The sequence below is a fragment of the Balaenoptera physalus genome, assembly GCF_965194825.1.
Source record: "Balaenoptera physalus genome assembly, chromosome: 20".
In the NCBI taxonomy this organism is placed as follows: domain Eukaryota; kingdom Metazoa; phylum Chordata; class Mammalia; order Artiodactyla; family Balaenopteridae; genus Balaenoptera; species Balaenoptera physalus.
This window is the reverse complement of record NC_138901.1, coordinates 46,555,213-46,576,728: the sequence shown is the minus strand read 5'-3', so window position 1 is coordinate 46,576,728 and position 21,516 is coordinate 46,555,213. Positions and strand designations below refer to the sequence as shown.

Below are 21,516 nucleotides of genomic sequence, written 5' to 3'. Positions count from 1 at the left end.
GCGAGGGCGGGCCTTCCGGGCGTGTGTTTCCGGCGTCGGCGGCCTCGGCCGGGTACGGTGTGAGAGCGGTAAGATGGCGGCTGCGGCAGTGGTGGAGTTCCAGAGAGCCCAGTCTCTACTCAGCACCGACCGGGAGGCCTCCATCGACATCCTCCACTCCATCGGTAAAGGTCGCCGCGCCCCCTCTCCGGCCCCACCGGCCCAGCTCGGCCTGTGTCGGTCCACGGCGGCGGAGCGGGGCCGGGCTAGCCGGCTCTGGTGCTGCTGACTCACTGTGTGTGTGAGGGGGGCCGGGCCGGGGTCTCAGGCCGCTCGGAGCTCCCTGGGGCTTCCTGGTCCCCACCCCGGTGGGAAGCCCCGAGGCAACCCCGGAGTCCACTCGCCGGCTGCTGACTCACGGTGGGCTCGGCGCGGTGTGGGAGAGTGGGCCGAGCCGGGGCCCCACCACTACCCAGCCTTGTCTCCCGCTCTGGCCCGTGCGGGCTGGCCCGGGACCGCGAGCGGTGCTGGCCGGCGGGCTTGTCGCGAACTGGGCTGAGCGCCTCGTGTTGAGGGCCTTGGCGAAACCCGCTCTGGACAGGCATTTCCCGCCGTTGTTCTCAGCCCAGCCTGCTCGGGTGGGAGCGCGAGCGCAAGCGCTCGTTCTTCTCTTGGAGTTTCCTTCCCCGGGACGCTGGGAGCTGCTACTTCTCGCAGCTCCACCGCACCGCGGAAGGCTCCACTTCAGGGGGTCTCTTTCTGAGTGTGGTTTGAAATACCGAGGGGACACACACACCTCGGATTGGCATTTGGTTTGGGGAGGTGACTGAGACGTTCCTTTGCCCCCCGTGTAGGGGGTAAGAGCGAGGTGTTGGCGTTGGACCGCCCGGCCAGAGGAGGTGACTAATCGTCCTAGTCTGCCGTAGAGGGTGGAAGAGAGTTCGGGGAGTTAGTTGTCAGCCGCGGAGTTCTGGGAACTCTTTGGAACCGGCCGGCTGCACGTTGCTGGAGAAAATCAAAGAAAAACATGTTAGCACTGTAGTATGATTGCTTTACACCTTGCACACGACTGGAAAACTGAAATGGGAGCTGGAGCCCGTCGCTTCCGACAGTTTTCTACTGGGATTCAGGTGTGACCAGAAATAAATTTATGATGACAGAGGGGGCGTTTAATGTTCAGCCATCAAGGGTTCAGTTAGGGCATGGGCTAGCTCTTCACTGCACATGTAGTAGTGTGATCTTTTTTAATATAGCTTGAGAAGATTCGGGTTGAATCAACAAGTAGTTTGCACGTGTATGTGGGACCTCAAGGCTGTTGGCTTTTATGTCGACTCATTAGTCCGTTGAATTTTGGTACTCCTGACTTTCATGGAGGAAGGACAGTGACAAGATCTGGATGTCTTTATCTTTGGGGTTACTAGAAAAAGGGAGGAAGTGGGGGTTAAGATGCATCAGTGAATGGACGATATTGGTAAATAAAGGGTGTTTCCTTTTGAAGTTCTGATCTTGACTTAAGTCAGTTATAGTTAAGAACCAGAGTCATTTTCAATGTGTCTTTTCTTCCTGTGAATACACACTAATATTTAGAACTAATGTGAGAAGCATGGATTTTATTTTATTTTTTGTGTCTATTGCCTACTACGTTGTCTTTTATAAAGTGCGAATTATGGTAAACATTATAATTAGAGTATTTCTTGCTTGCCCACTATACTGGGAGAGAGTTTCCTTGAAAGCTTTCCTGTTAGAACAAGCTTGAGTCATCATGGTTGACAGCCTTACTTTTTCCGGACTCCATCATGGAGTATCAAAATCTTGGTTTTTGTCAAGTCATGATGCTTTGTGAGAGAAGTTTTAACTAGTGATGATTGCTAAAATTATCACTACAAACTTGAAGAGGCTGTCCAGTGTTTGAGTGGTAGAATAGTTATTAACAGTTGGAAGTGGGACAGATAGCACGAAGTTATTTTAACAGGTCCTGAATCCCTTAAAGTAGCATTCCCTCCTAAGGATCACACTGGAGCTTTGACAGGGTTATGTTTCCTGAATGGCTTTGTAGAATTATTTATCCCTAACACACCCATCAGCTGAGGCTCTCCACAGGTCTAAAGTTTATTGAAAGACTTTTGACTTTATAGTTATCAGTAACTTGGTCATTTGATTTTAGTTTGTGGCAGGTAAATGCACAGACAGTTATGTTTAATATTTTCACATAACATAGTTCCTGGCATGGGGCTTACCACCACAACTGGAAGAACTTGTTTGAATTTTGCATTAACCAAGTGACAGCAACAGAAATCTCAATGTATGTGGGTAAGGGAAATTCTAATTGGTAGAATGAAAAGGCACATTTAAAATCAAAAGAGAGGAATCTGTTCTTATGATATACATGGGACATGTACTACATGATCATTTTACTTTTTCTTATTTAGAGTTTTTGTTTTTAAAGCTCTCTAGAATTTGTCTTTTGCTAACTGTTTGAGTTTGTAGTTGGTCTTGTGAGGGTGAAATTTCCTTTAGTTTTCATTTTTTGTCAGAATTTTAAGAGAGTTTGCATTTTCCTCTCCCAGTGAAGCGTGACATTCAGGAGAATGATGAGGAGGCAGTGCAGGTCAAAGAGCAGAGCATCCTGGAACTGGGGTCTCTCCTGGCGAAGACCGGACAAGCTGCAGGTAAGTGCTACAAGTGGATTGCTTTCTTTTACCTGAAATGCTGCGTGAAGTTTTTCTTTTTTTGGTTGGAGTGAGGGAACATAGGAATGCACCCATACAGTTTATTGGTAGTGTAATTCAGTTTTATTGCCAACTTGTTGAGCTTTAGTTTTCTATCAGGAAGTTAAGAGACCTTTAAACTCACGTCTTTCATTGAAGACTTTTGTTCTGCAGATGAGGGAAAAAAATCCTGTTTCTTTTGGAATATAGTGACCTGTGATTTGTTTCTGGTTCGGATTTTCACTGCATTCCCTTACATGTGGGCAGTAGCAGTCTTCGGTGATTTCATGGAGCTGCTCTGATGTATTTACGTTGGATAGTGACTCTAGGCCCCTGACTTCAAAATGACTAGGGATTTTGTGTCCAAGGAAGTGGCTTTGCTGTCCTTTTTTCCTGATACACAATGAGTAAGACATTAAATGGAGAGAACCTTCCCAGGATTTCTCCACTGGTACCTAGGGCTTTGTGCCTGTTGTTGCCCAAACATTCTAGTTGTAATTGAACCATTGACTTTGCAAGCTCGAGATGATATTCTGATGATGGGTGGGTGTGTCCTTAGAAGGAGAGAGTCTTGTTGACAAGGAAGGGCTTTTGACAGTAAAGTGACAATAGTATTTAGAGAGTAGCCTGCTTAAACTTAAAATGGATGATTTTTGTCAACTTTAAAGTGAATTTAGAGCTTATCTGATTAGAATGGATTAAACATGGTTGATCTCGTGAATTACTTTCCCCCAAATTATGTTGTTATCCAAAAGGATGATACGTGTAAGTTAGCAAAATTTCTTGAACTTGAAAATAAAGATCTTTTCCAATTAAGGATGATAACTTATTAATTATTAGGCTCAGTCAATAGAAAGTTGAATAAAGTTGTATGAAATTGGGAGGATGTGTTTATATGGATCTTGTATCTTATTTAAAATATCATTAAAAATATCTATAATAAGAAAAACCGTTTTTGAGTGCTTATTATGAAGTAGTTATTGTTTTAAGCCCAAACAGGATTTAGGTTATTGAATCCTCGAAACAACTTGGTAAGGTATATACTATTACCTATTTTATACCTGAGGAAACTGAGCACAGAAAAGTTAAATATCTTATTTAAGGGCACTCAGCTAGTATGGGAGACTCAGAATTTGAATCCATGTAGTCCTATTTCAGAGCTCATGACCTTGAAGTATTTGCTTTCCATAGTTATCCACTTATGAGTTATCAGTGGTAGGTGGTGGTTTTTTCATTTTAGGCTGACTTCTCTCCTATTTAACATGTTTATGGATTCTTTTGCCTGTCAGTTAATGTGAGCTTGGGGTTGCAAAACACTTTTGATCATTAGTCCACATGAAATATAATTAATAAGGTAATTTTCCTGAAAGAATTAGAAAACCAGGTGAAATGATTTTTTTTTTTTTTTTTTTGGCTGCGCTGTGTGGCTCGTGAGATCTTAGTTTCCTGAACAGGGATTGAACCTGGGCCCTTGGCAGTGAGAACCCGGAGTCCTAACCACTGGACTGCCAGGGAATTCCCTGAAATGATTTTTCTGTTGTTGAACGATCCAAATGTCTGTTTTTCTCAAGTAGAATGGATAATTAAAAACAGCATGTAGTATAGTCAGTGTTTCAGAAAATTTGTCCAAAAATGTTACTGCTTTGCTTGAAGTTATTTCATGCTTTACTCTCTCCTTATTCCTTGCCCTCCCCTCCCTGTGACCTACCTGAGAAGTTTAGAAGTGTACAGGGAAACTTATTGGAATTTAACAGGTGAATCATAGGAACTTTAAAAAACATTTCCAGGTTACTTATCATTGTTTTCTAAGAAAGACTTTGACAAGTATAATAAGGAAGTTTTGGGGCCTACATTCATTTACCTATCTTTGCTATTAATAATTGATCGGTTTGTGTTGTTTCCTTTGATTTTTGGGTTCCCTGAGAACAGAAAATATGTCTGTTCCACTGATTTTTAATTTTGTTTTGTTATGCATTTAATATATGGCTAGCACTGCGCTAAGTACTCTACTCAGAAAGTTTAAGGTAGGGTCCCTGATGGACATCAATCACTTGGGAATTAGTGAATAAGACAGTGTCTGATGCAGAATATTGATTGAAAGTAGTGGTGTTCGTCATCAGACATGGTGCCTAGGCTCAGGATCTGTAGATTTCATAGCCTGAGACTCTTAAAAGGAGTGTGTTGAGTTCTGTGAGGTTCTGAAAAGGAAGTTCTGGTCACACAGTTGCAAATAATTTCAGTAACAATAGAAGGAAGAACTCAATATGATTCTATAAGAATTAAAAAAAAATCAGTGTGAAAATGGAAAGAAACGGAATATAACCAAGAACGACTAAGAAACAGTAATAGACTAAAATGAAAAATGAACTGAGTCTTCGGCAACTAAGAGGTCATTTGTTTTTCTGTTAGAGTAAGAAGAATAACTTGGAGAAGATACTGTAATGCTAGCAAGTGCTGGAGAGAAGTGCAGACTCCTTAGCTCATGTTTCACTTCTGCCTTTTCCAGGAAGGAAAATGATTTTCAAAAAGAAAAAGATAGAAATAACATTAGAAAGAGAGAATTAAAGCTAAGGTAGGTGAGAGAAGAGAGAGCAGGTAGTCTTTTTTAAATAAGTTCAAGTTTCTAGGCTCTGAAAACTTCTGTCTTTTAATATCAAAAGAATAGTTGTAGCAGATATATTTATAGAGCCACTATTATTCTGAGAAAAATCATGGAGGGTGGAGAGGTATAAGGAAACTGAGGATGGGCAGAACATTATTCCACTTTTCAAAAAGATAACGAAAAGAATAAATTCTAGACACTGTAAACTGGTAATCATCAGTAAAGTTCCAGGACAGATTATTTGATAAGTAGGTTTTAAGCACATAAAGCAGTGGGTTTATTAAGAAAAGGTTATTCCAAACTCACCTTGGTTCTCTTTGGTTAGCCTTATCAGACAGCAGATTTGCAGGGGTCCACAGGCAATGGCTTGCCAACTGTCTTTGTAAATAAAGTTTTGTTGGAACATAGCCATACCCATTTGTTTACATACTGCCCATGACTGCTTCTGCACTACAGTGGCTGAGTTGAGTACCTGCCGCTGAGACCATATAGCCCACAAAGCCAAAAATATTTACTATCTGGTCCTTCACAGAAAAAGTTTGCCAACCCCTGGGATAGGAAGAATGATATAGACAACATATCTGATGTAAGCAGGGTCTTTGAACATTTGCCATGACAAATGGATCATTGGTCGAGCTGGAGGGAAGTCTCTAGCATCATGTCATAGGGATCTGTCCTTGTTCTTCTGGTCAGTATCTGGCAGTATAGCTAAAGCCATATCAGAAGGTATGCTTATTTTTGTAGATGATTCAGTACAGTAGAGAACAGAATTAAGATTCAGAGTTATTGTCAAAGCCAACAAGATTAAATTCAGTGTGGAAAGTATAAAGTTATATACTTAAACTATTTATCAAAACAGAGGAACGTGGGGAATTACCTCTCTATGCAAAAAGACCTTATGGACTCAGTCTGAACAAAGAGTGCTATTAGCAAAAGCAAAACATGCTTCTTGTGTTACATGTGGCAGTCCAATCAGGAGAATCAAGCCATGACTGCTGGTCTGACCCTACATGGAACGTTGATTCAGTTCTGGGGACCACAAGTGGTACATTTGCAAACTAGAGTTAATTCAGAGGAGGGCAGCTAAGGTGACAAGGAATCTAGAAACCAGGACATTGGAGGAACAGTTGAAATAGTTAAAGCTGTTTAGCTTGGAGAAAGGGAAAGTTAGGGAGATATGAGGGATAGTTATCTTCATATATTTGAAGCCACGTGGAAAGAGGATATAGACTCATGTTTCAGAAAAGAACAATTTAGTTTGACCAACACTGGAATCGTCTACTTTCTGAATATTTCTGTCACTAGGGAGTGTTTAGATTTGTTCAAGCATAGTGGGAAATGCTGTTTCAGAAGGGACATTGCACTAGACTGCTTTTAAAAAGCTATGATTATATAACATAATTGAAGTTTGCATAAATGCAAAAGTAATTTGAGGGAGAGAAATCAGTGTAGCCTGGCATTGGCATGGAAGACTCACTAGGACTTCAGCTGGACCTAAAAGGATATCTAAGATCTACATAGGTGGAAGTGATGGGGAGGGATTCCAGGTGGAAATGCAGCATGAGCGAGGCATGAAAGCAGGCGTGTGTGTAGTCAGTACAGGGGTGAATGGAGTGGCAGAATTGGAAAAAAATCTTAGACGGTGGGATTCACAGGTCAGTACTGGGGAGTGAAGGGAAAGATGAACTTTTCCACTCTGTATAAAGTTCCTTTTATACCTGGCACAGTCCCATGTATCCTGTGACTGTGCAGGCAGATGAGGATTCAAGACCCTGAATTAGCATTCTCAGGAGGGGGAGGCTTGCTTGCCCTGAATTCGAGTTCTCAGGAGGCTGAGTCTACAGTTGGAGGCAGTGGCACTAAAGTAATTTTAACCTACATTCCAAAAGTACTTCCTTAGTTGTGTAGTTGAAATGTTCTCTGATTTTCACGTTTGTTTCTAAAGGTGCTCCCTTAGATTACTGTGCCACCCTCTTTTCTTACATAAGGGATGGGGGGAAACCTCTGTGGTAGACGGCTTTTTTGTCATAGTTTAATACTTAGGTTTTGCCGATTAATGAGGAATTTTAAAAGGTTATAGTATAACTTTAAGGGACAAACACCCTAACTTTTATGTGAAAAGTTGATTCAGAAGAGTGCCATGGAAATTATATTGGTAAAAGTCTAAGCTGGGCATTACTTCAGGAAGGGAGGAAAAAAGGAACCTGGAATTGAAAATCTCTGTTTAAGGGGAACTGCTGAGACAGACTTGGTTGGAAATTAGGAAAAAAAAAATAAACTCCTATAACCTGATAAATTTGTTAGCTGTGGGGAAGTAATTTTGTCTAAGGTGGTAGAGGCATAGCATATTTCGTGTTCTAGAAAACTGTTTTCTGAGAGTATGAGTACTTTGCTGTACTCATGAGGCAGACAGACATGAGCTTTTCCCAGGACCCTCACAGTAATCCAGAGGCTGATGGGGAATGGAATACAGATTTGGTATATGTTGTTAACTTTTTTGCTGCTCCATTACCTGCTAAGAATGCTTTAAATTCCTCCTAAGTTTCATTTTGACTGATTCCAGACATCAGTACTGGTTTTATGATCTTGGGTCATTTTTTTTTTTTTTAATTTTTTTTTATTTTTTAATTTTTTTTAAAGACTTAAACACATTTTTTTTTTTTTTTAAATTTATGGCTGTGTTGGGTCTTCGTCTGTGCGAGGGCTTTCTCTAGTTGCGGCAAGTGGGGGCCACTCTTCATCACGGTGCGCGGACCTCTCACTATCGCGGCCTCTCTTGTTGCGGAGCACAAGCTCCAGACGCGCAGGCTGAGTAATTGTGGCTCACGGGCCTAGTCGCTCCGCGGCATGTGGGATCTTCCCAGACCAGGGCTCGAACCCGTGTCGCCTGCATTGGGAGGCAGATTCTCAACCACTGCGCCACCAGGGAAGCCCTTGGGTCATTTTTTAATGGGTATTTTGTCCCTAATATTGATGTGTACTTTTTCCTCTCTGAATTGCCTTCCACGCAGAGCTTGGAGGACTGCTGAAGTATGTGCGACCCTTCTTGAATTCCATCAGCAAGGCTAAAGCAGCTCGTCTGGTCCGATCTCTTCTTGATCTGTTTCTTGATATGGAAGCAGCTACAGGACAGGAGGTAAGCTACTTTAATGACAGAAGGTAGACAATATGGAGCAAAGTGTTGTTTCAGTGAAAGAAATGCCTGCTTGCATTGTGGTACTAATGTGGAAGGGACAACTGGGAGGACAGCGCAGGACTTATCATGTCAGTTTCTCTTTGTTACAGGGCATTTGATACTTTGGGTCTGTTCCATGCTTTGCTTTGTAAGTGGAGATTGTCAGTGGTCCCTGGAATCCTCATTACATCAGGGTCACAAACTGATTCTTGTCTTTGAGGTATTGTATTGCCACACCTTTGTAATGTTTTCTGTGTCTGTGGTACCTTTCATTCTGTGTCACAAAGCTCCTTGTGAGCACTAAGTAAGTCTTGTGGCATCCCTTCTTGGCATGTCTTGTACTGCATTTATGCCTTTATTGAGGGGTGAGCATCCATCTGTTTTTGTCTTGTGTGTGCAGAAGTGACTGGTATACCTGTACATGTCCTCTGTGAGTTCAGACTAGACCCTGAGCTGCACTGAAGAGTGCCTCTTTGGAATCACTGAGCCTCTTCCCATTCTTCAAAGATAGCTGTATTGTCTGCAATTCAGGAGAAGGAGACGCTACCAAAGTTAAAATTCATTCTGTAAAAAGTGGCAGATTCAAGCAGGGTATATGGTGGTTGCTTGAATCTGTTTGTAGGAAGACTACAGTTGTAGTCTTTTCTGTAGATTTATTGATCAGCACTCACTAGTGCTTGTTATGTGTTAGGCACTGTTATAGATACTGGGGATTCATTTGTAACAGCATACAGTTGTTGCTCTCATGAGAATTATATTTTAATGATGAAGGCAGGTAATAAACAAATATATAAAACGTCAGATGGTATAAAGGCAAGGGATAGGAATTGGTAGTTGGTTATTTTATATATATATATACATATATATATATATATATATATATATATATATATATATATATATATATATATATATATATATATCATTGTTTGCCATAGCCTCTGTGGGTGTAAAAGATATGAAGGGGCTTAGTGGCATATTGAGTAAATAATGGGGAACTTCAGAAACCTAGGACATATGGATCTCCCTTTGAAATCATGTAAAATGGTTTTACAAAAACCATTTTGTAAAATCTGGTTTCTTGCCTTAATGATTCTTTGAAACCTAGTTTAAACACCATAAACTAACTTCATTGTAGAAAATTCATCTGTAGTGAAGTCTTCAAATTCATTTGTTTCTGGGAGAACTGTGTTTCATGACAGTAGATCAAAAATAGATACGTAGATAGCTGCCTTTTGAACCAAAGCATTAGAATTATTTTTATGAATAATTTAAAAGAAAAAGTGATTTTTCTAAGGGGTACTACTCTTATATCTAACCCTAATTTTTTAAAAAAATTGTATTTATTCTCATGAAAAAGTGACACCCCATCTTTTGTTTGAATTAGGATGCCTTGTTCTTTTTTTTTTTTTCCTTGGCTACGCCGTGCGACATGTGGGATCTTAGTTCCCCAACTAGGGGTCGAACCCGCGCCCCCTGCATTGGAAGCGTGGATGGAGTCTTAACCACTGGACCGCTAGGGAAGTCCCCTAGGATGCCTTAGAATGGGCTGACCAATAAGTGTTAACTTGAAACAGGCTAATAAATGTTACTTGGAACATTTTAGGCAGAAAAAATTAATTATCCAAGCTGCTTCTTTGACACTGAAGTCTTGGACTTTGTCCCTTCCCGTAACATAGAGCTGACTCAGTGGATAGAACTGCAGTTGTTTAATGATCAGTTCTACTCCTTTGTCCAAATTATTGAAATAATAATTTAGTGCTCTCCTGTAATTGGCTAGTGGGGTTTACTGGCCTTTGTCATGTATTCCATGTCTGGGTAGGCCCTCCTTTTAACTGTGTGTGTACATTGCTATTGTTCATTGCACATTACTTTTTTGTCAACTAGAAACCTTTCTTCCTTATCTTAGGGTGAAAGGAAACACTCTCAGGTACTGTGTCATTTTATTGTCAGTGTCATCTTAGTGCTGAGTAAGAGCTGTTGGTTTCTTTTGTTTTTGATGTTTAGTAGTATAGCTTTTTTTTTTTTTTTTAAAGATTTAATTTTATTTATTTTTGGCTGCGTTGGTTCTTCGTTGCTGCGTGCAGGCTTTCTCTAACTGTGGTGAGCGGGTGCTACTCTTCCTTGTGGTGCGTGGGCTTCTCATTGCAGTGGCTTCTCTTGTTGCATAGCACGGGCTCTAGGCGCGCAGGCTTCAGTAGTTGTGGTGCACGGGCTTAGTTGCTCCGCGGTATGTGGGATCTTCCCGGACCAGGGATTGAACCTGTGTCCCCTGCGTTGGCAGGTGGATTCTTATCCACTGTGCCACCAGGGAAGTCACAGTAGTTCAGCTTTTTATCAAGAGCGAGAGTCTTAATCCACTTAGCAGGTCTTCTTTCAGTAATTTTTGTGGATTATAGGTTATTTGCTTGTTTTGGAATAAATTATCAATCATCTAGATGGCGCTACTTGCACCTCAAACTCAACATGGCAACATCAACATCCAACCATTTATTAAATTCTGTCAATGCAACTTTCTTCAATCTCTGTTCTCCACCTCTTTTTATATTTGTTCTCTATGTACAGCTGCCGTCTAGTTTGGGTTCTAATTCTTCTCTTTTTTTTTTGAGGTATTGTTGATATACAGTGGGTTCTAATTATTTCTTACTTAGACTACTGCAAAAGCCTCGTACCACCGTTTTGAGAGATATCCCCACAAAGTAACCTTCTGAACATTTTATTCCTCTCTCTGTTCACCCGTAACTTGAGCCTTCAGTGACTCTCTGTTGCCTACAGAATTAGGTATTACATGTTTTTCTACAATACAGCTTAGCATGACAGTCTGATCTGCTAGACTCTATGAAGTGTACCAAACATGCCAGCCTTGTTGGATACTTGCTCAGCAAGTCCTGTACACTCTTCATGATAGTACCTTTCCCTTCTGTAGTTCCATGTCAAGTACCACCTCCTCTGAAATCTTTCCTTGTTGATGTCACTGTGATCTTAACTCTTCAGTGATCCATATTATATTTTGTACATGTTATATTTTTGATTATGCCTTGTATGATGATTACCTAAACATTTGCTTTATTTTCTTTCTTTTTTTAAATTTTTTTAAAAAATAAATTTATTTATTTATTTTTGGCTGCTTTGGGTCTTCGTTGCTGCGTGCAGGCTTTCTCTAGTTGTGGCGAGCGGGGGCTACTCTTCATTGTGGTGCGTGGGCTTCTCCTTGCGGTGGCTTCTCTTGTTGCGGAGCATGGGCTTCAGTAGTTGTGGCACGCGCGCTCAGTAGTTGTGGCTCGAGGCTATAGAGCACAGGCTCAGTAGTTATGGAGCACGGGCTTAGTTGCTCTGCGGCATGTGGGATCTTCCTGGACCAGGGCTTGAACCCATGTCCCCTGCATTGGCAGGCGGATTCTTAACCACTGCGCCACCAGGGAAGTCCCTTGCTTTATTTTATTTACTGTAATGTAGTCTCATTCAGGTGAAGCCCTATATACCTTGTAGTAAGTACCACAGTGCCTTTCTCATTCCTAATTCATGGCTATTCCTTAACCATGGCTACCTCTGACCTCACCTACCATATTATTCTTTCTTTTACTTTCTTTACAGCTGTAACACTGGCCTTTTGCCTTAGCTCTAAACTGTTCTAGCTTTGGGGCATTTTTATACATCTGACCTTTTTTTTTTTGCCGCGCTGCACTGCTTGTGGGATCTTAGTTCCCTGACCAGGGATCGAACCTGTGCCCCCTGCAATGGAAGCACTGAGTCCTAACCACTGTACCGCCAGGGAAGTCCCGCTCTCAGCCTGATCTTAACACGGCTTTTTTCTTCACGTCATTTCAAGTCTTTGCTTACATCTCATTTCCTCAGAGACCTTCTGTTATCACCTTATCTAAAATGCCTATCTCTGCTTTCTTCGTATTTATTTTACTTATTAACATCCGTTTCCTACTTAGAGTATAAGTTTCATGAGGATAGGTACTGTGTCCTATTTACTGCTGCATCCTCTGCACTTAGGGTAGTTTGGCCCAGAGAAGCTACATAACTAGTATTTGTTGAGGGAATGTATGGATTATGCCTTCCAGATGGTAGGTGCTCAGGAGATACTTTGTTGAATTAAGACTTAAGTTTATTGACTTGAGATATAAGCACGGGGTATTGTTACTACATTTGTCTATGTGACTCAAGGCCTCTGACTTGGGGAAATTGGATATAGTCTTCTTCATCTTGGAAAATTCTAGGTTCTTTTAAAATTCTTTGATTGACTAATGGGAAAGGATAGAGGAGCAAGTCATAGGTGGATCACTGTCATAGTACTATTGAGGCCTGAGGCAAAATATGAAGTGTTAGGACATTGTTAAGAGAGCTAGGAGTTTGGGGGAGTTTGGTACCAAGAGCTAGAGTATTGGGGAGTTTAACACCAAGAGTATGGGGGAGGGGATTTTCCTTGCCTTTTTGTATTTGGGGACTGACCATAAGTCAGATCTACAGAACAATCTTCAGCTTGCTGTATTCCGAAAGCTGATATGATTCAAGTTAGGTTCTGGTCATTTGCAGTACTAAAGTTTAGAGCCTAGGAAGTGAGGCTGTATGGGTGGGGTGGGGGACTGAGGATTGGGGTGGTTAGCAAGGGTAGGGGAGTAGAGAGTTGGGGTGAAGAGGGGAGCAAGAAGAGTGAACCAGATCCCTGCCAAATAGTGAACTGAAATTCCAGAATTCATTCTACCTTCTAGGGATCTCTAGGCAGTTTCTATGGGAAGCCATTTTTTGGTGTAGTCTTTCCAGCTAAAATGCAATAGGACATTTTAAGAAACCTTACATCAAAAATCCTGTTAATGAAACAATTATTTCAATGGAAAAAAGGGAGTTTGTGCTAGAGAATTTCAGACTTAGAGTGGTAGTTAATTTTTTCCCTTAGGAATTTAGTTAATAAAGGCATATAAAAAATGACTAAGTGTATTTATTTAAAGCTTAAAAAATACCTAATTTTGACCGTGTCAAGCTTTTGTACTCAAGTAGGGCTTCCTCCAGAAGCATGGGCTTCTTGTGTATTCTTATCCCCTTTATCAGTCATCCTTAGCATTAACAAAGGACAAAGCCTCTCAAGCTATGTAGCAAGTGCAGTGGCCTTTAAAATTTTTTCTTAAAACTGAAGCACTGGTTTCACCAATTATAGTCCCAGATATTGCAAAGCATGTACCCTGTAATTGATAACAGATAGGCAGTTCATGTTGTACAGATTCCCCGCTCTAGGAGAAATGTCTGTATTGACCTGAGTTTATTAAGGCTGGGTTGAGGTAGGGTCAAGTTTTGGTCCCAACAGCTGAATACGTGACCTTGGGTGAGTCACTTAACATCTGGACTGTCAGGGAAATGGGGACAGGTTGAGATGCTAGAGTAGAACTCAGTGTTTCTTAATTAGGGATATACATCAGAGTGGCCAACCTTTTATTCCAGACTACTGGATCAGGAGCCTAGGTGTTCATTTCTGCATTGTTTGAAAAAGCTTGCTGGGTAAAACTGATGGTAAGCATTTCTTAGCCCCCAAAGACACGTAGGACTGAAGATTTTTATTCTTGTTGCTAAAAATGTTCAGCAAAATATTTTCAGTTCCATTCATGTCATGAACAGAGATATTACTTTGAGTTTGGCTTTTTAGAACAAAACTCAAAACCGTGAAATTGTGATTGGCTTGCTTTTATTTTAGGTTTTGTAGAATTTACTGTATGAGGGCAGTTGAGTTTAGAGTTGGGTATTAAGTAGCCACTAGGGGGCTCCAGTGAGTTATAAAGATTTCATTGACTCTTACTGGTGAATCCTCCAAATACCATGTAATGCCATCCATTTATCTAAAGGCAGAAGGTCTGTTAATTTGGATTTTGTCCCTTCACTTTTCCCTCCTTGTAACATCTCTTAAGAGAAATTGGGATTTACATAAAAACCTGTTCTTTTAGCACTTAGTTCTCTGGAAAGCTTAGTTTCTTTTTATGCTCTGATTATGAATCTTAACTCGCAGTAACAGACGTGATACAAGATCTGAAGCTCTTAATATGTACTTGTCAGAGCTACTGTGGCAAGGGTACCTATGGCATGTAGACCATCTAGCATAGAACACTACTTTACGTTAGTTACTTTGCATGGTACCTTACTGCTTGGGTAGCATACAGAACTGGGGATAAAAGTAGCTTTAAAGAAAGCTTAAAAGCCTCTTAAAGTGTTAGGCTAATTCTCATTTCTTTTTACTTCCTTTAGTACAAGCTAAGTTTGCTGTATTGTGATGAGAATTGTTTGTTGCACTTCGTAGAATCTGGAAGGGAAAAGCCAGATGGGCCTTTTGAGTCTTACAAGCAACTGTTAGGAGTAAGACACTTGTGCCTAGGCTGAGAATTTCTCCCCTTTATGACCAATATAGTCACATGAACACATTACTATTACTATTCAGGGAGAAATTTCTGCTTTAAAAATTTCTCAGCCATTATAGAAATCTACATTCCAGGGCTATGTATGTAGCCTGGGTCCCTCCTGGGACAGTAGAAGAGGAATCTTGAAGATGAAACTCTTTTCCAAGGGAACACAATCTAAGTACAAAGATACTTTGTGTGTAAAAGGCCAAGTTGATTTTCCATCATGCTATAATCATTACATATTGAGATACTGGGGATCAAGGCATGCCCCTGAGACAGTAAACATGGGTATGTAAGGAGGAGATGAAAGCTGTTCTCCAGAGCAAGGCTTGTGGGAAGAACGTGAAGACATAATGTTGCACGTACTGTCTCTCCCTGTTGCAGGTCGAGTTGTGTTTAGAGTGCATCGAATGGGCCAAATCAGAGAAGAGAACTTTCTTACGCCAAGCTTTGGAGGTATGTGCCTACATTAGTACTGATTTCAGATCTCTAGGCATTTGAAGGACTGTGCATAGAAGTAATACCATCCTGATCAAAAGTATTTTCAGCAACTTTGTGTTATCCCGGCGCCTGCAATTATCGGTAGCAGTGTCCCACTCACGAGACTTGCTCTGGTTCAAGTTTTGAGACAGACCTGCTGCTTGGCTCAGAAAAGTAAGCAGCAACGTGGTTTAGTCAGTCACTGGCTATAATAGGAGATAATATCACGGACTAGATGATTTTTTAGGCTGAATTTGATGCTTTCATCAGGACTTGAATATTCAACAGTAACAGTTCTGTGACTGTCAATCTTTGATTTCTTTCTTTGGCTTTTTTCCTCCCCTTTCCGTCAGTCAATGCCTTTTCTCTTTCCTAGGCAAGACTGGTGTCTTTGTACTTTGATACCAAGAGGTACCAGGAAGCATTGCATTTGGGTAAGTAAGCTGATGGAAGCTAGTAAGGCGTCTGTAGCTGGGTAAATGAATGTATTCCAAACCTGGCTACTCTTATTAGTTACATATTAATAATTTATATTCTGCCTACTTCTAAGAAGGATTTAGGGTGGCTTACATTTACTGAATCTGTCATGGAAAAATGCCATTTAGAAGTTCTAAGAAACTAACTGTCAACTTTAGAGAACAAAAGGGTCAAATTGCTCGTATTTACTGTCACATCTACTGTATCTGTTTATAATTATTCCTAAAATCTATTTTAAAAATCAAGAAATTAACTGGGTGCAAATACATAGGAAACCTGAAGTGGGTCAACTAAAGGCTTTTCCTTTTGGCTTTTAAACACTGTGAAATCTTTGCCTGCTGTTTTTTTTTTTAATTAATGGATACATCTGGACTGTTTTCTCCAGATGGAAGAACACGGCTTTCATGATCTATTAAGTTGAAAAAATTGCCAATATTCAATTCTTATCCTGCAAAAATGGAAATTTCATATGGTTCAAACAACTAGTACCATTTAAAAAAAATAACAGGTTTATTGAGATATAATTCACAGACCATAAAACTCACCCTTTAAAAGTGTACAGGGGCTTCCCTGGTGGTGCAGTGGTTGAGAATCTGCCTGCTAATGCAAGGGACACGGGTTCGAGCCCTGGTCTGGGAAGATCCCACATGCCGCGGAGCAACTAGGCCCGTGAGCCACAACTACTGAGCCTGCGCGTCTGGAGCCTGTGCTCCGCAACAAGAGAGGCCGCGATAGTGAGAGGCCCGTGCACCGTGATGAAGAGCGGCCCCCGCTTGCCACAACTACAGAAAGCCCTCACACAGAAACGAAGACCCAACACAGCCAAAAAAAAAAAAAAAAAAAAAAGTGTACAATCAGTGATTTTTAGTATATTCACAGAGTTGTGCCACTGTCACCACTGTCTGATTTCAGAATATTTTCATCACCCCAGAAAGTAACCTTGTACCCATTTGTTGTCTCTTCCCATTAATTCCCCATCCATCATCTCTGCCTGCCCATCTTCCCAGGCAATCACTAACTACTTTTTGCCTCTGTAGATTTGCCTGTTCTGGACATTTCACATGAATGGAATCATACAGTGTGTGGTCTTTTTGATTGGCTTCTTTCTCGTAGCATAATGTTTTCAAGGTTCATCTGTGTTGTAGCATATAGCAGTGCTTTTATTGATGAATAATATTCCATTGTATAGCTGTACAACATTTTATTCATCCATTCATCAGTTGATGGACATTTAGATTGTTTCCACTTTTTGGCTATTATGAACACTGCTGTGAACAGGTTTTATGTGGACACGTTTCCCTTTTGGGTATATACCCAGAAGTAGAATTGCTGGGTCATATGGTAACTCTGTTTAGCTTTTGAGGAACTGCCAAACTGTTTTCCAAAGTGGCTACAGCATTTTACATTCTCACCAGCAATGTATAAGGAGAGTTCCAGTTTCTCCACATCCTCACCAACATTTCCTAATATTGTCTGTCTTTTTAATTTTAGCCATCTTAGTGGGTGTGAAGTAGTATCTCATTTTGGTTTTGATTTACATTTCCCTAATGACTAAACTAGTGATGTTGAGCATGGGGAAGAAGGTGTATTTGGAGAATGTTAGTATATCCAAAGCTCTTTCCTTCCCCCACCAACCCTAGTGCCTGGTGTTTCTTATGTAGTCTTGTGATTATTGGACAGGAAGAGAGTGAGATCAAGTGTCTGTCTGAACTGGATAAGTAATTTCAGCATTTTCTGGGTGGGGATTCCCACTGTATTCAAATCTTAGGAGTAAGCTTATATGATTCTTGGCTGTAATGTCCTTTGTGTGCAGAAAGGCTTCAAAGAGATCTGTGTTTCTCTTTTGGAAGATAGCACATTAGCAGAAAATTTAAATCTTGCAAATAAATAACCTCTTTTTGAGTTCAGGCAGGTTTCTTTATTCTCAGTGTTCTTATGAGGGTGAGAGGAAAATATTACGATATTAAAATATTAAGATTATGGCTAACAAAGGGGGTATATGTTTTTTCTTTCTCCAGGTTCTCAGTTGCTGCGGGAGTTGAAAAAGATGGATGACAAAGCCCTTTTGGTGGAAGTACAGCTTTTAGAAAGCAAAACATACCATGCCCTGAGCAACCTGCCAAAAGCCCGAGCTGCCTTAACCTCTGCTCGAACCACAGCAAATGCCATTTACTGCCCCCCTAAATTGCAGGCCACCTTGGATATGCAGTCAGGTAACACCCAATGTTTTCTTAAAGCTCATCTTACCTCACAGGTGAAAGGACTGGGGGGTTAGGGCTGGAGAATAAAATTGGCTGTTTTGGCTCAAGCTTCCTCAGAGAAACCAGTGGAAGGTTACCTCTCTCACTAGCTGCCCCTCTCCTCTTCACTTGCTGTTAACTGCCTAAAATATATAAAGAACATACTTAACCTGTGGTTGACCAGGCAAACTGATTATTAGAACCAACACCCTAGAGAGGTCTCACTTAGGTTTAAAAAGCTCTCCCTTATCTTCCATCTTAGTCACTTACTCAGAATGGTAGCACTTCTCTCCAGAATTGGACTAACCCAAGTCTCTTGTCACTTGGAGATCTTTGTAAAGCATGTTGGACTTTTCTAAAGGGCCTCAGATCTAGGCTGAGGAAGGACACCCCCCCCCACCCCCCCATTTCAGTCGAGTGTAGTGGGTTGCTTTCTGATGGAGTGTGTGAATTTTGGGGCTAGGAGGCCATGGATTGGCAATAGAATACTTTTTCTTGTAGTCAGCAGCTTTTATTAGTTATAACTTATTATCAATATTGAACGAGCATTATTGGAGTCAGAGGACTAACTAGTGTTACCTGGTATTACCTCTTCGCAATCTTTGTTTCCATGTAAAACTGTAAGAGGGAGATAATAGCTACCATACTTGCCTCTCAGGTATTGTAAGTATCAAATGGCATGTTTTGTGATTCAGGTTAAAAGCAGAAGCTCTAGAAAAAAGTCTAGAAAACGACTTTTCTAGGTTGAAATTTTGGTTCTGCAAATTTCTAGCTGTGTGACTGGGCAAGTTACTTAGATTTTTCTTTAGCTCATCTGAAAAATGGCGATAAATAATTGTACCTCCTCATAGGATGGGAGTGAGGATTAAATGAGATGATGAATGTAAGCTCTTATCACACAGTACCTTGCTTTGACCAAATACCGGCACTTTGTTTAAGCCACTGCTCTTCATTATGTTCTTTCTTCATGGTCAAGAGATGAACTTGCATCTTATTTCTCAGAGCAGATAGAGGCCATTTTTATGTGAACCTTCTTTATTTCTCTTTCCTCCCCAGAATTTGTTTCATTGTTCGTTTTTACCCATTATCAAGCATGATCCTTCTACCTGTCCTTTTTTAAGTCTTTAGTTTTTCAATTCTAAGTCTAGTTTCTCGTCTCCACTTGGATCTTCCTCTCAGTCTTTTTTTTTTTTTTCTCATCAAGCTCTTTATTCTTGTTATTAAAACTTGGACTCAAGTAATCCTGGTTATTCTGGAAAAAGCACCTTGTTGTAGGGATCATTTAATCATCCTTTTCGACAATCACCTCTGCATGAAGCACCTGTCTTCTCTGACGTAATGTATGAAAGTAGAGTTGTGGAAACAATGGTATACATGAGGCCATGGTTATAAGAAGAAAATGATAGTAGTCAAAAGAGACATTGTATTTATTGGGAAGTCTTATTGAGAACATTCCTGTTTTCTTCACGTGTCGTAAGGCAGCGTATATTGTATGTCGCGTATCGTATGAAGTTCACCAGCAACTCCGACAGGATATAAGGTGATAAAAAAATTATATTGGTTTTATACTGTGAGTAACGAGCCACACCATAAAGATTCTTGAACTCCCTTGGACCCCAGCCACAAGCACAGAAGTAGGTACAATTCCAATTGAACAGTGGACTGTCTCAAGCAAGATGAATGTCTGGAAAAATTTAAGTGTCTTCTGAATACTTTTATATAAACCTTTGTGTGTTCCTTTTTCCATATAAGAACAATAGGCAGTACCAGCCACCCCGCGGTCATGGTGATGTTGTAGAAGGTGAGCCAGGCGGTGGCCAGCAAGCCCAGGCGCCTCCTCTTGCCCACGGCCTCCCTCTTCTCGCCGGCCTCCGAGGCACCACCATTGGTGCCGCCCTCCTTGCTGGGGGATGTGGACAAGAGGGGCAGGGGAGCGGGAGGGGGCCTGGCTGAGCGCACTGCTGCCGCCACGGTCAGGCGCCCTGCCAGCCTGGCCCCCTGCCTTCCTCTCAGTCGTTGAACGGCCCCAGCTGAAAAAGCACAGCCTTTTGTCCTTTTAAAATTGCTGTCTTCTCCTTTTCTGTCAGGCTTCTTGGAAAAATTGAAAGAATGTCATTACTCTGGTGTCTCTGTTGACTCCTTGAAAGACAGTTACTCCCCTGTATCCTCTGTCAGATTTGGTGGGGTTTGACACTGTTGAGCACTCCATGCTTCTTTGACAGCATTATCTTCTTGGTTCTCCTCCCTTGACTAATTATCCTCAGTCACTCTTTCTTCTGATGTATCAGGTTGAGTCTGTCTCCAAATCTGCCCTTTCTTTTCCATTTCTACAATCACTGCTCTAATTAATGCCACCGGACCACTGGAGTAGTCTTTTACTGATCTAACTGTCCCTAGTCACTTTTCTCAATCCATCTTGCTAACTAGTCCTAAAGTCATTTTCTGGAAACACAAATCTGATCGTGTAACTCCATGGTTCCCCATTATCCCCAGGCTATTTTACTTTAACAGTGCATTCAGAAGGAAGACATCCTTTTCATGGTTATCTCTGGTTTTCAGTCCTAGTCACCAAATGACTTTATGTGTTCCTGCTCCTGTGCCTTTATATATTTTGTCTTCTGTGCTTGGAATTCCCCTTTCCATCTTCTCCCCTTGGCAAACTCCTATGCATCCTTCCGGATCAAGCTCACATGTCTGCCTTATAAACCCTCTTCAGTGCCTTCTTTACTTTGGACTTCCCTATGAAAAGTACATTCTTTGGTACATATTATGGTACGAATCTCCTTGTTTCTGTTTTGATGACCACTGTGAGACTGTGAGCTCCTTCAGGGCCTTATTCATATTTATTTTCTCTATAGTAGTTATATCAGTGCTTGGCACATGGTAGGCCCTTGTTAATATTTGTGTTGAATGAGTAACAGTCTAATGTTTTGTTTCTTTAAATAATAAATGTCCTATGCCAGCTGTGATACTTGTAGTCCTAATGTGGTCTCTATTTGCTAATGTGTTTTGGAAAGCAGTATACCAGTTCTTCTTTACTTTTTTCTTTTTTTAATCAGTCTTATTTTTTGTCTGGTCTATTCTAACTCTGGACTGGGAAAAATGGGAAAATGGGCATTTGTCTCATTTAATTTGGCAGTGCTAGTAGTCTGTTGGGTATTTTTGAGGGAGGTCTCCTTGGCTACAGAGGAGGGTGGGTTTTCTCCAGGCCTCTGTAGTTAAGAACAGTAGTAGGAGAAGGACCTGATTCCTTCAGCCTCTAAACAGGAGGCTTTTTGGGTAGGTTTGGCACATATCACTCAGTAGTGGTTATTAATTCATAAGTTCCCAACTGGCATGCCAGGCACACAGGTATGTGACGGGTGGTCTGAAACAGTGATCCCCTGGGGTCATGTGTGAGCAGTTTCATCCTTTTACTCCAGTGTGCTGAATACTTTATTCGTGTACCTTGATGTGGAAAAGTTGG

At 41.1% G+C, this 21,516-nt stretch overlaps 1 protein-coding gene and 1 pseudogene across 4 annotated transcripts in view; one reads left to right on the top strand and one right to left on the bottom strand.

Annotated features, from left to right (window-relative positions):
* Positions 1 to 3: 3 nt before the first annotated feature.
* The window catches only part of PSMD11 (proteasome 26S subunit, non-ATPase 11), a 30,332-nt gene continuing 8,819 nt past the window's right edge, over positions 4 to 21,516 (top strand). For 2 of the 3 annotated variants that reach the window (XM_082443718.1, XM_082443720.1), the window contains exons 1-7: positions 4 to 164; positions 2,547 to 2,648; positions 8,301 to 8,425; positions 10,374 to 10,394; positions 15,238 to 15,309; positions 15,710 to 15,767; positions 17,829 to 18,023. In XM_082443718.1, the coding sequence (XP_082299844.1) occupies positions 74 to 164; positions 2,547 to 2,648; positions 8,301 to 8,425; positions 10,374 to 10,394; positions 15,238 to 15,309; positions 15,710 to 15,767; positions 17,829 to 18,023 (664 nt within the window). In that variant the 5' untranslated portion in view covers positions 4 to 73. The remainder of the gene's footprint in view (positions 165 to 2,546; positions 2,649 to 8,300; positions 8,426 to 10,373; positions 10,395 to 15,237; positions 15,310 to 15,709; positions 15,768 to 17,828; positions 18,024 to 21,516) is intronic. The other variant, XM_082443719.1, reaches the window with a different exon arrangement.
* Positions 18,041 to 20,159, bottom strand: LOC309651199 (very-long-chain (3R)-3-hydroxyacyl-CoA dehydratase 1 pseudogene; annotated as a pseudogene). Its single transcript has one exon. The product of its transcript is annotated as a very-long-chain (3R)-3-hydroxyacyl-CoA dehydratase 1 pseudogene (transcript).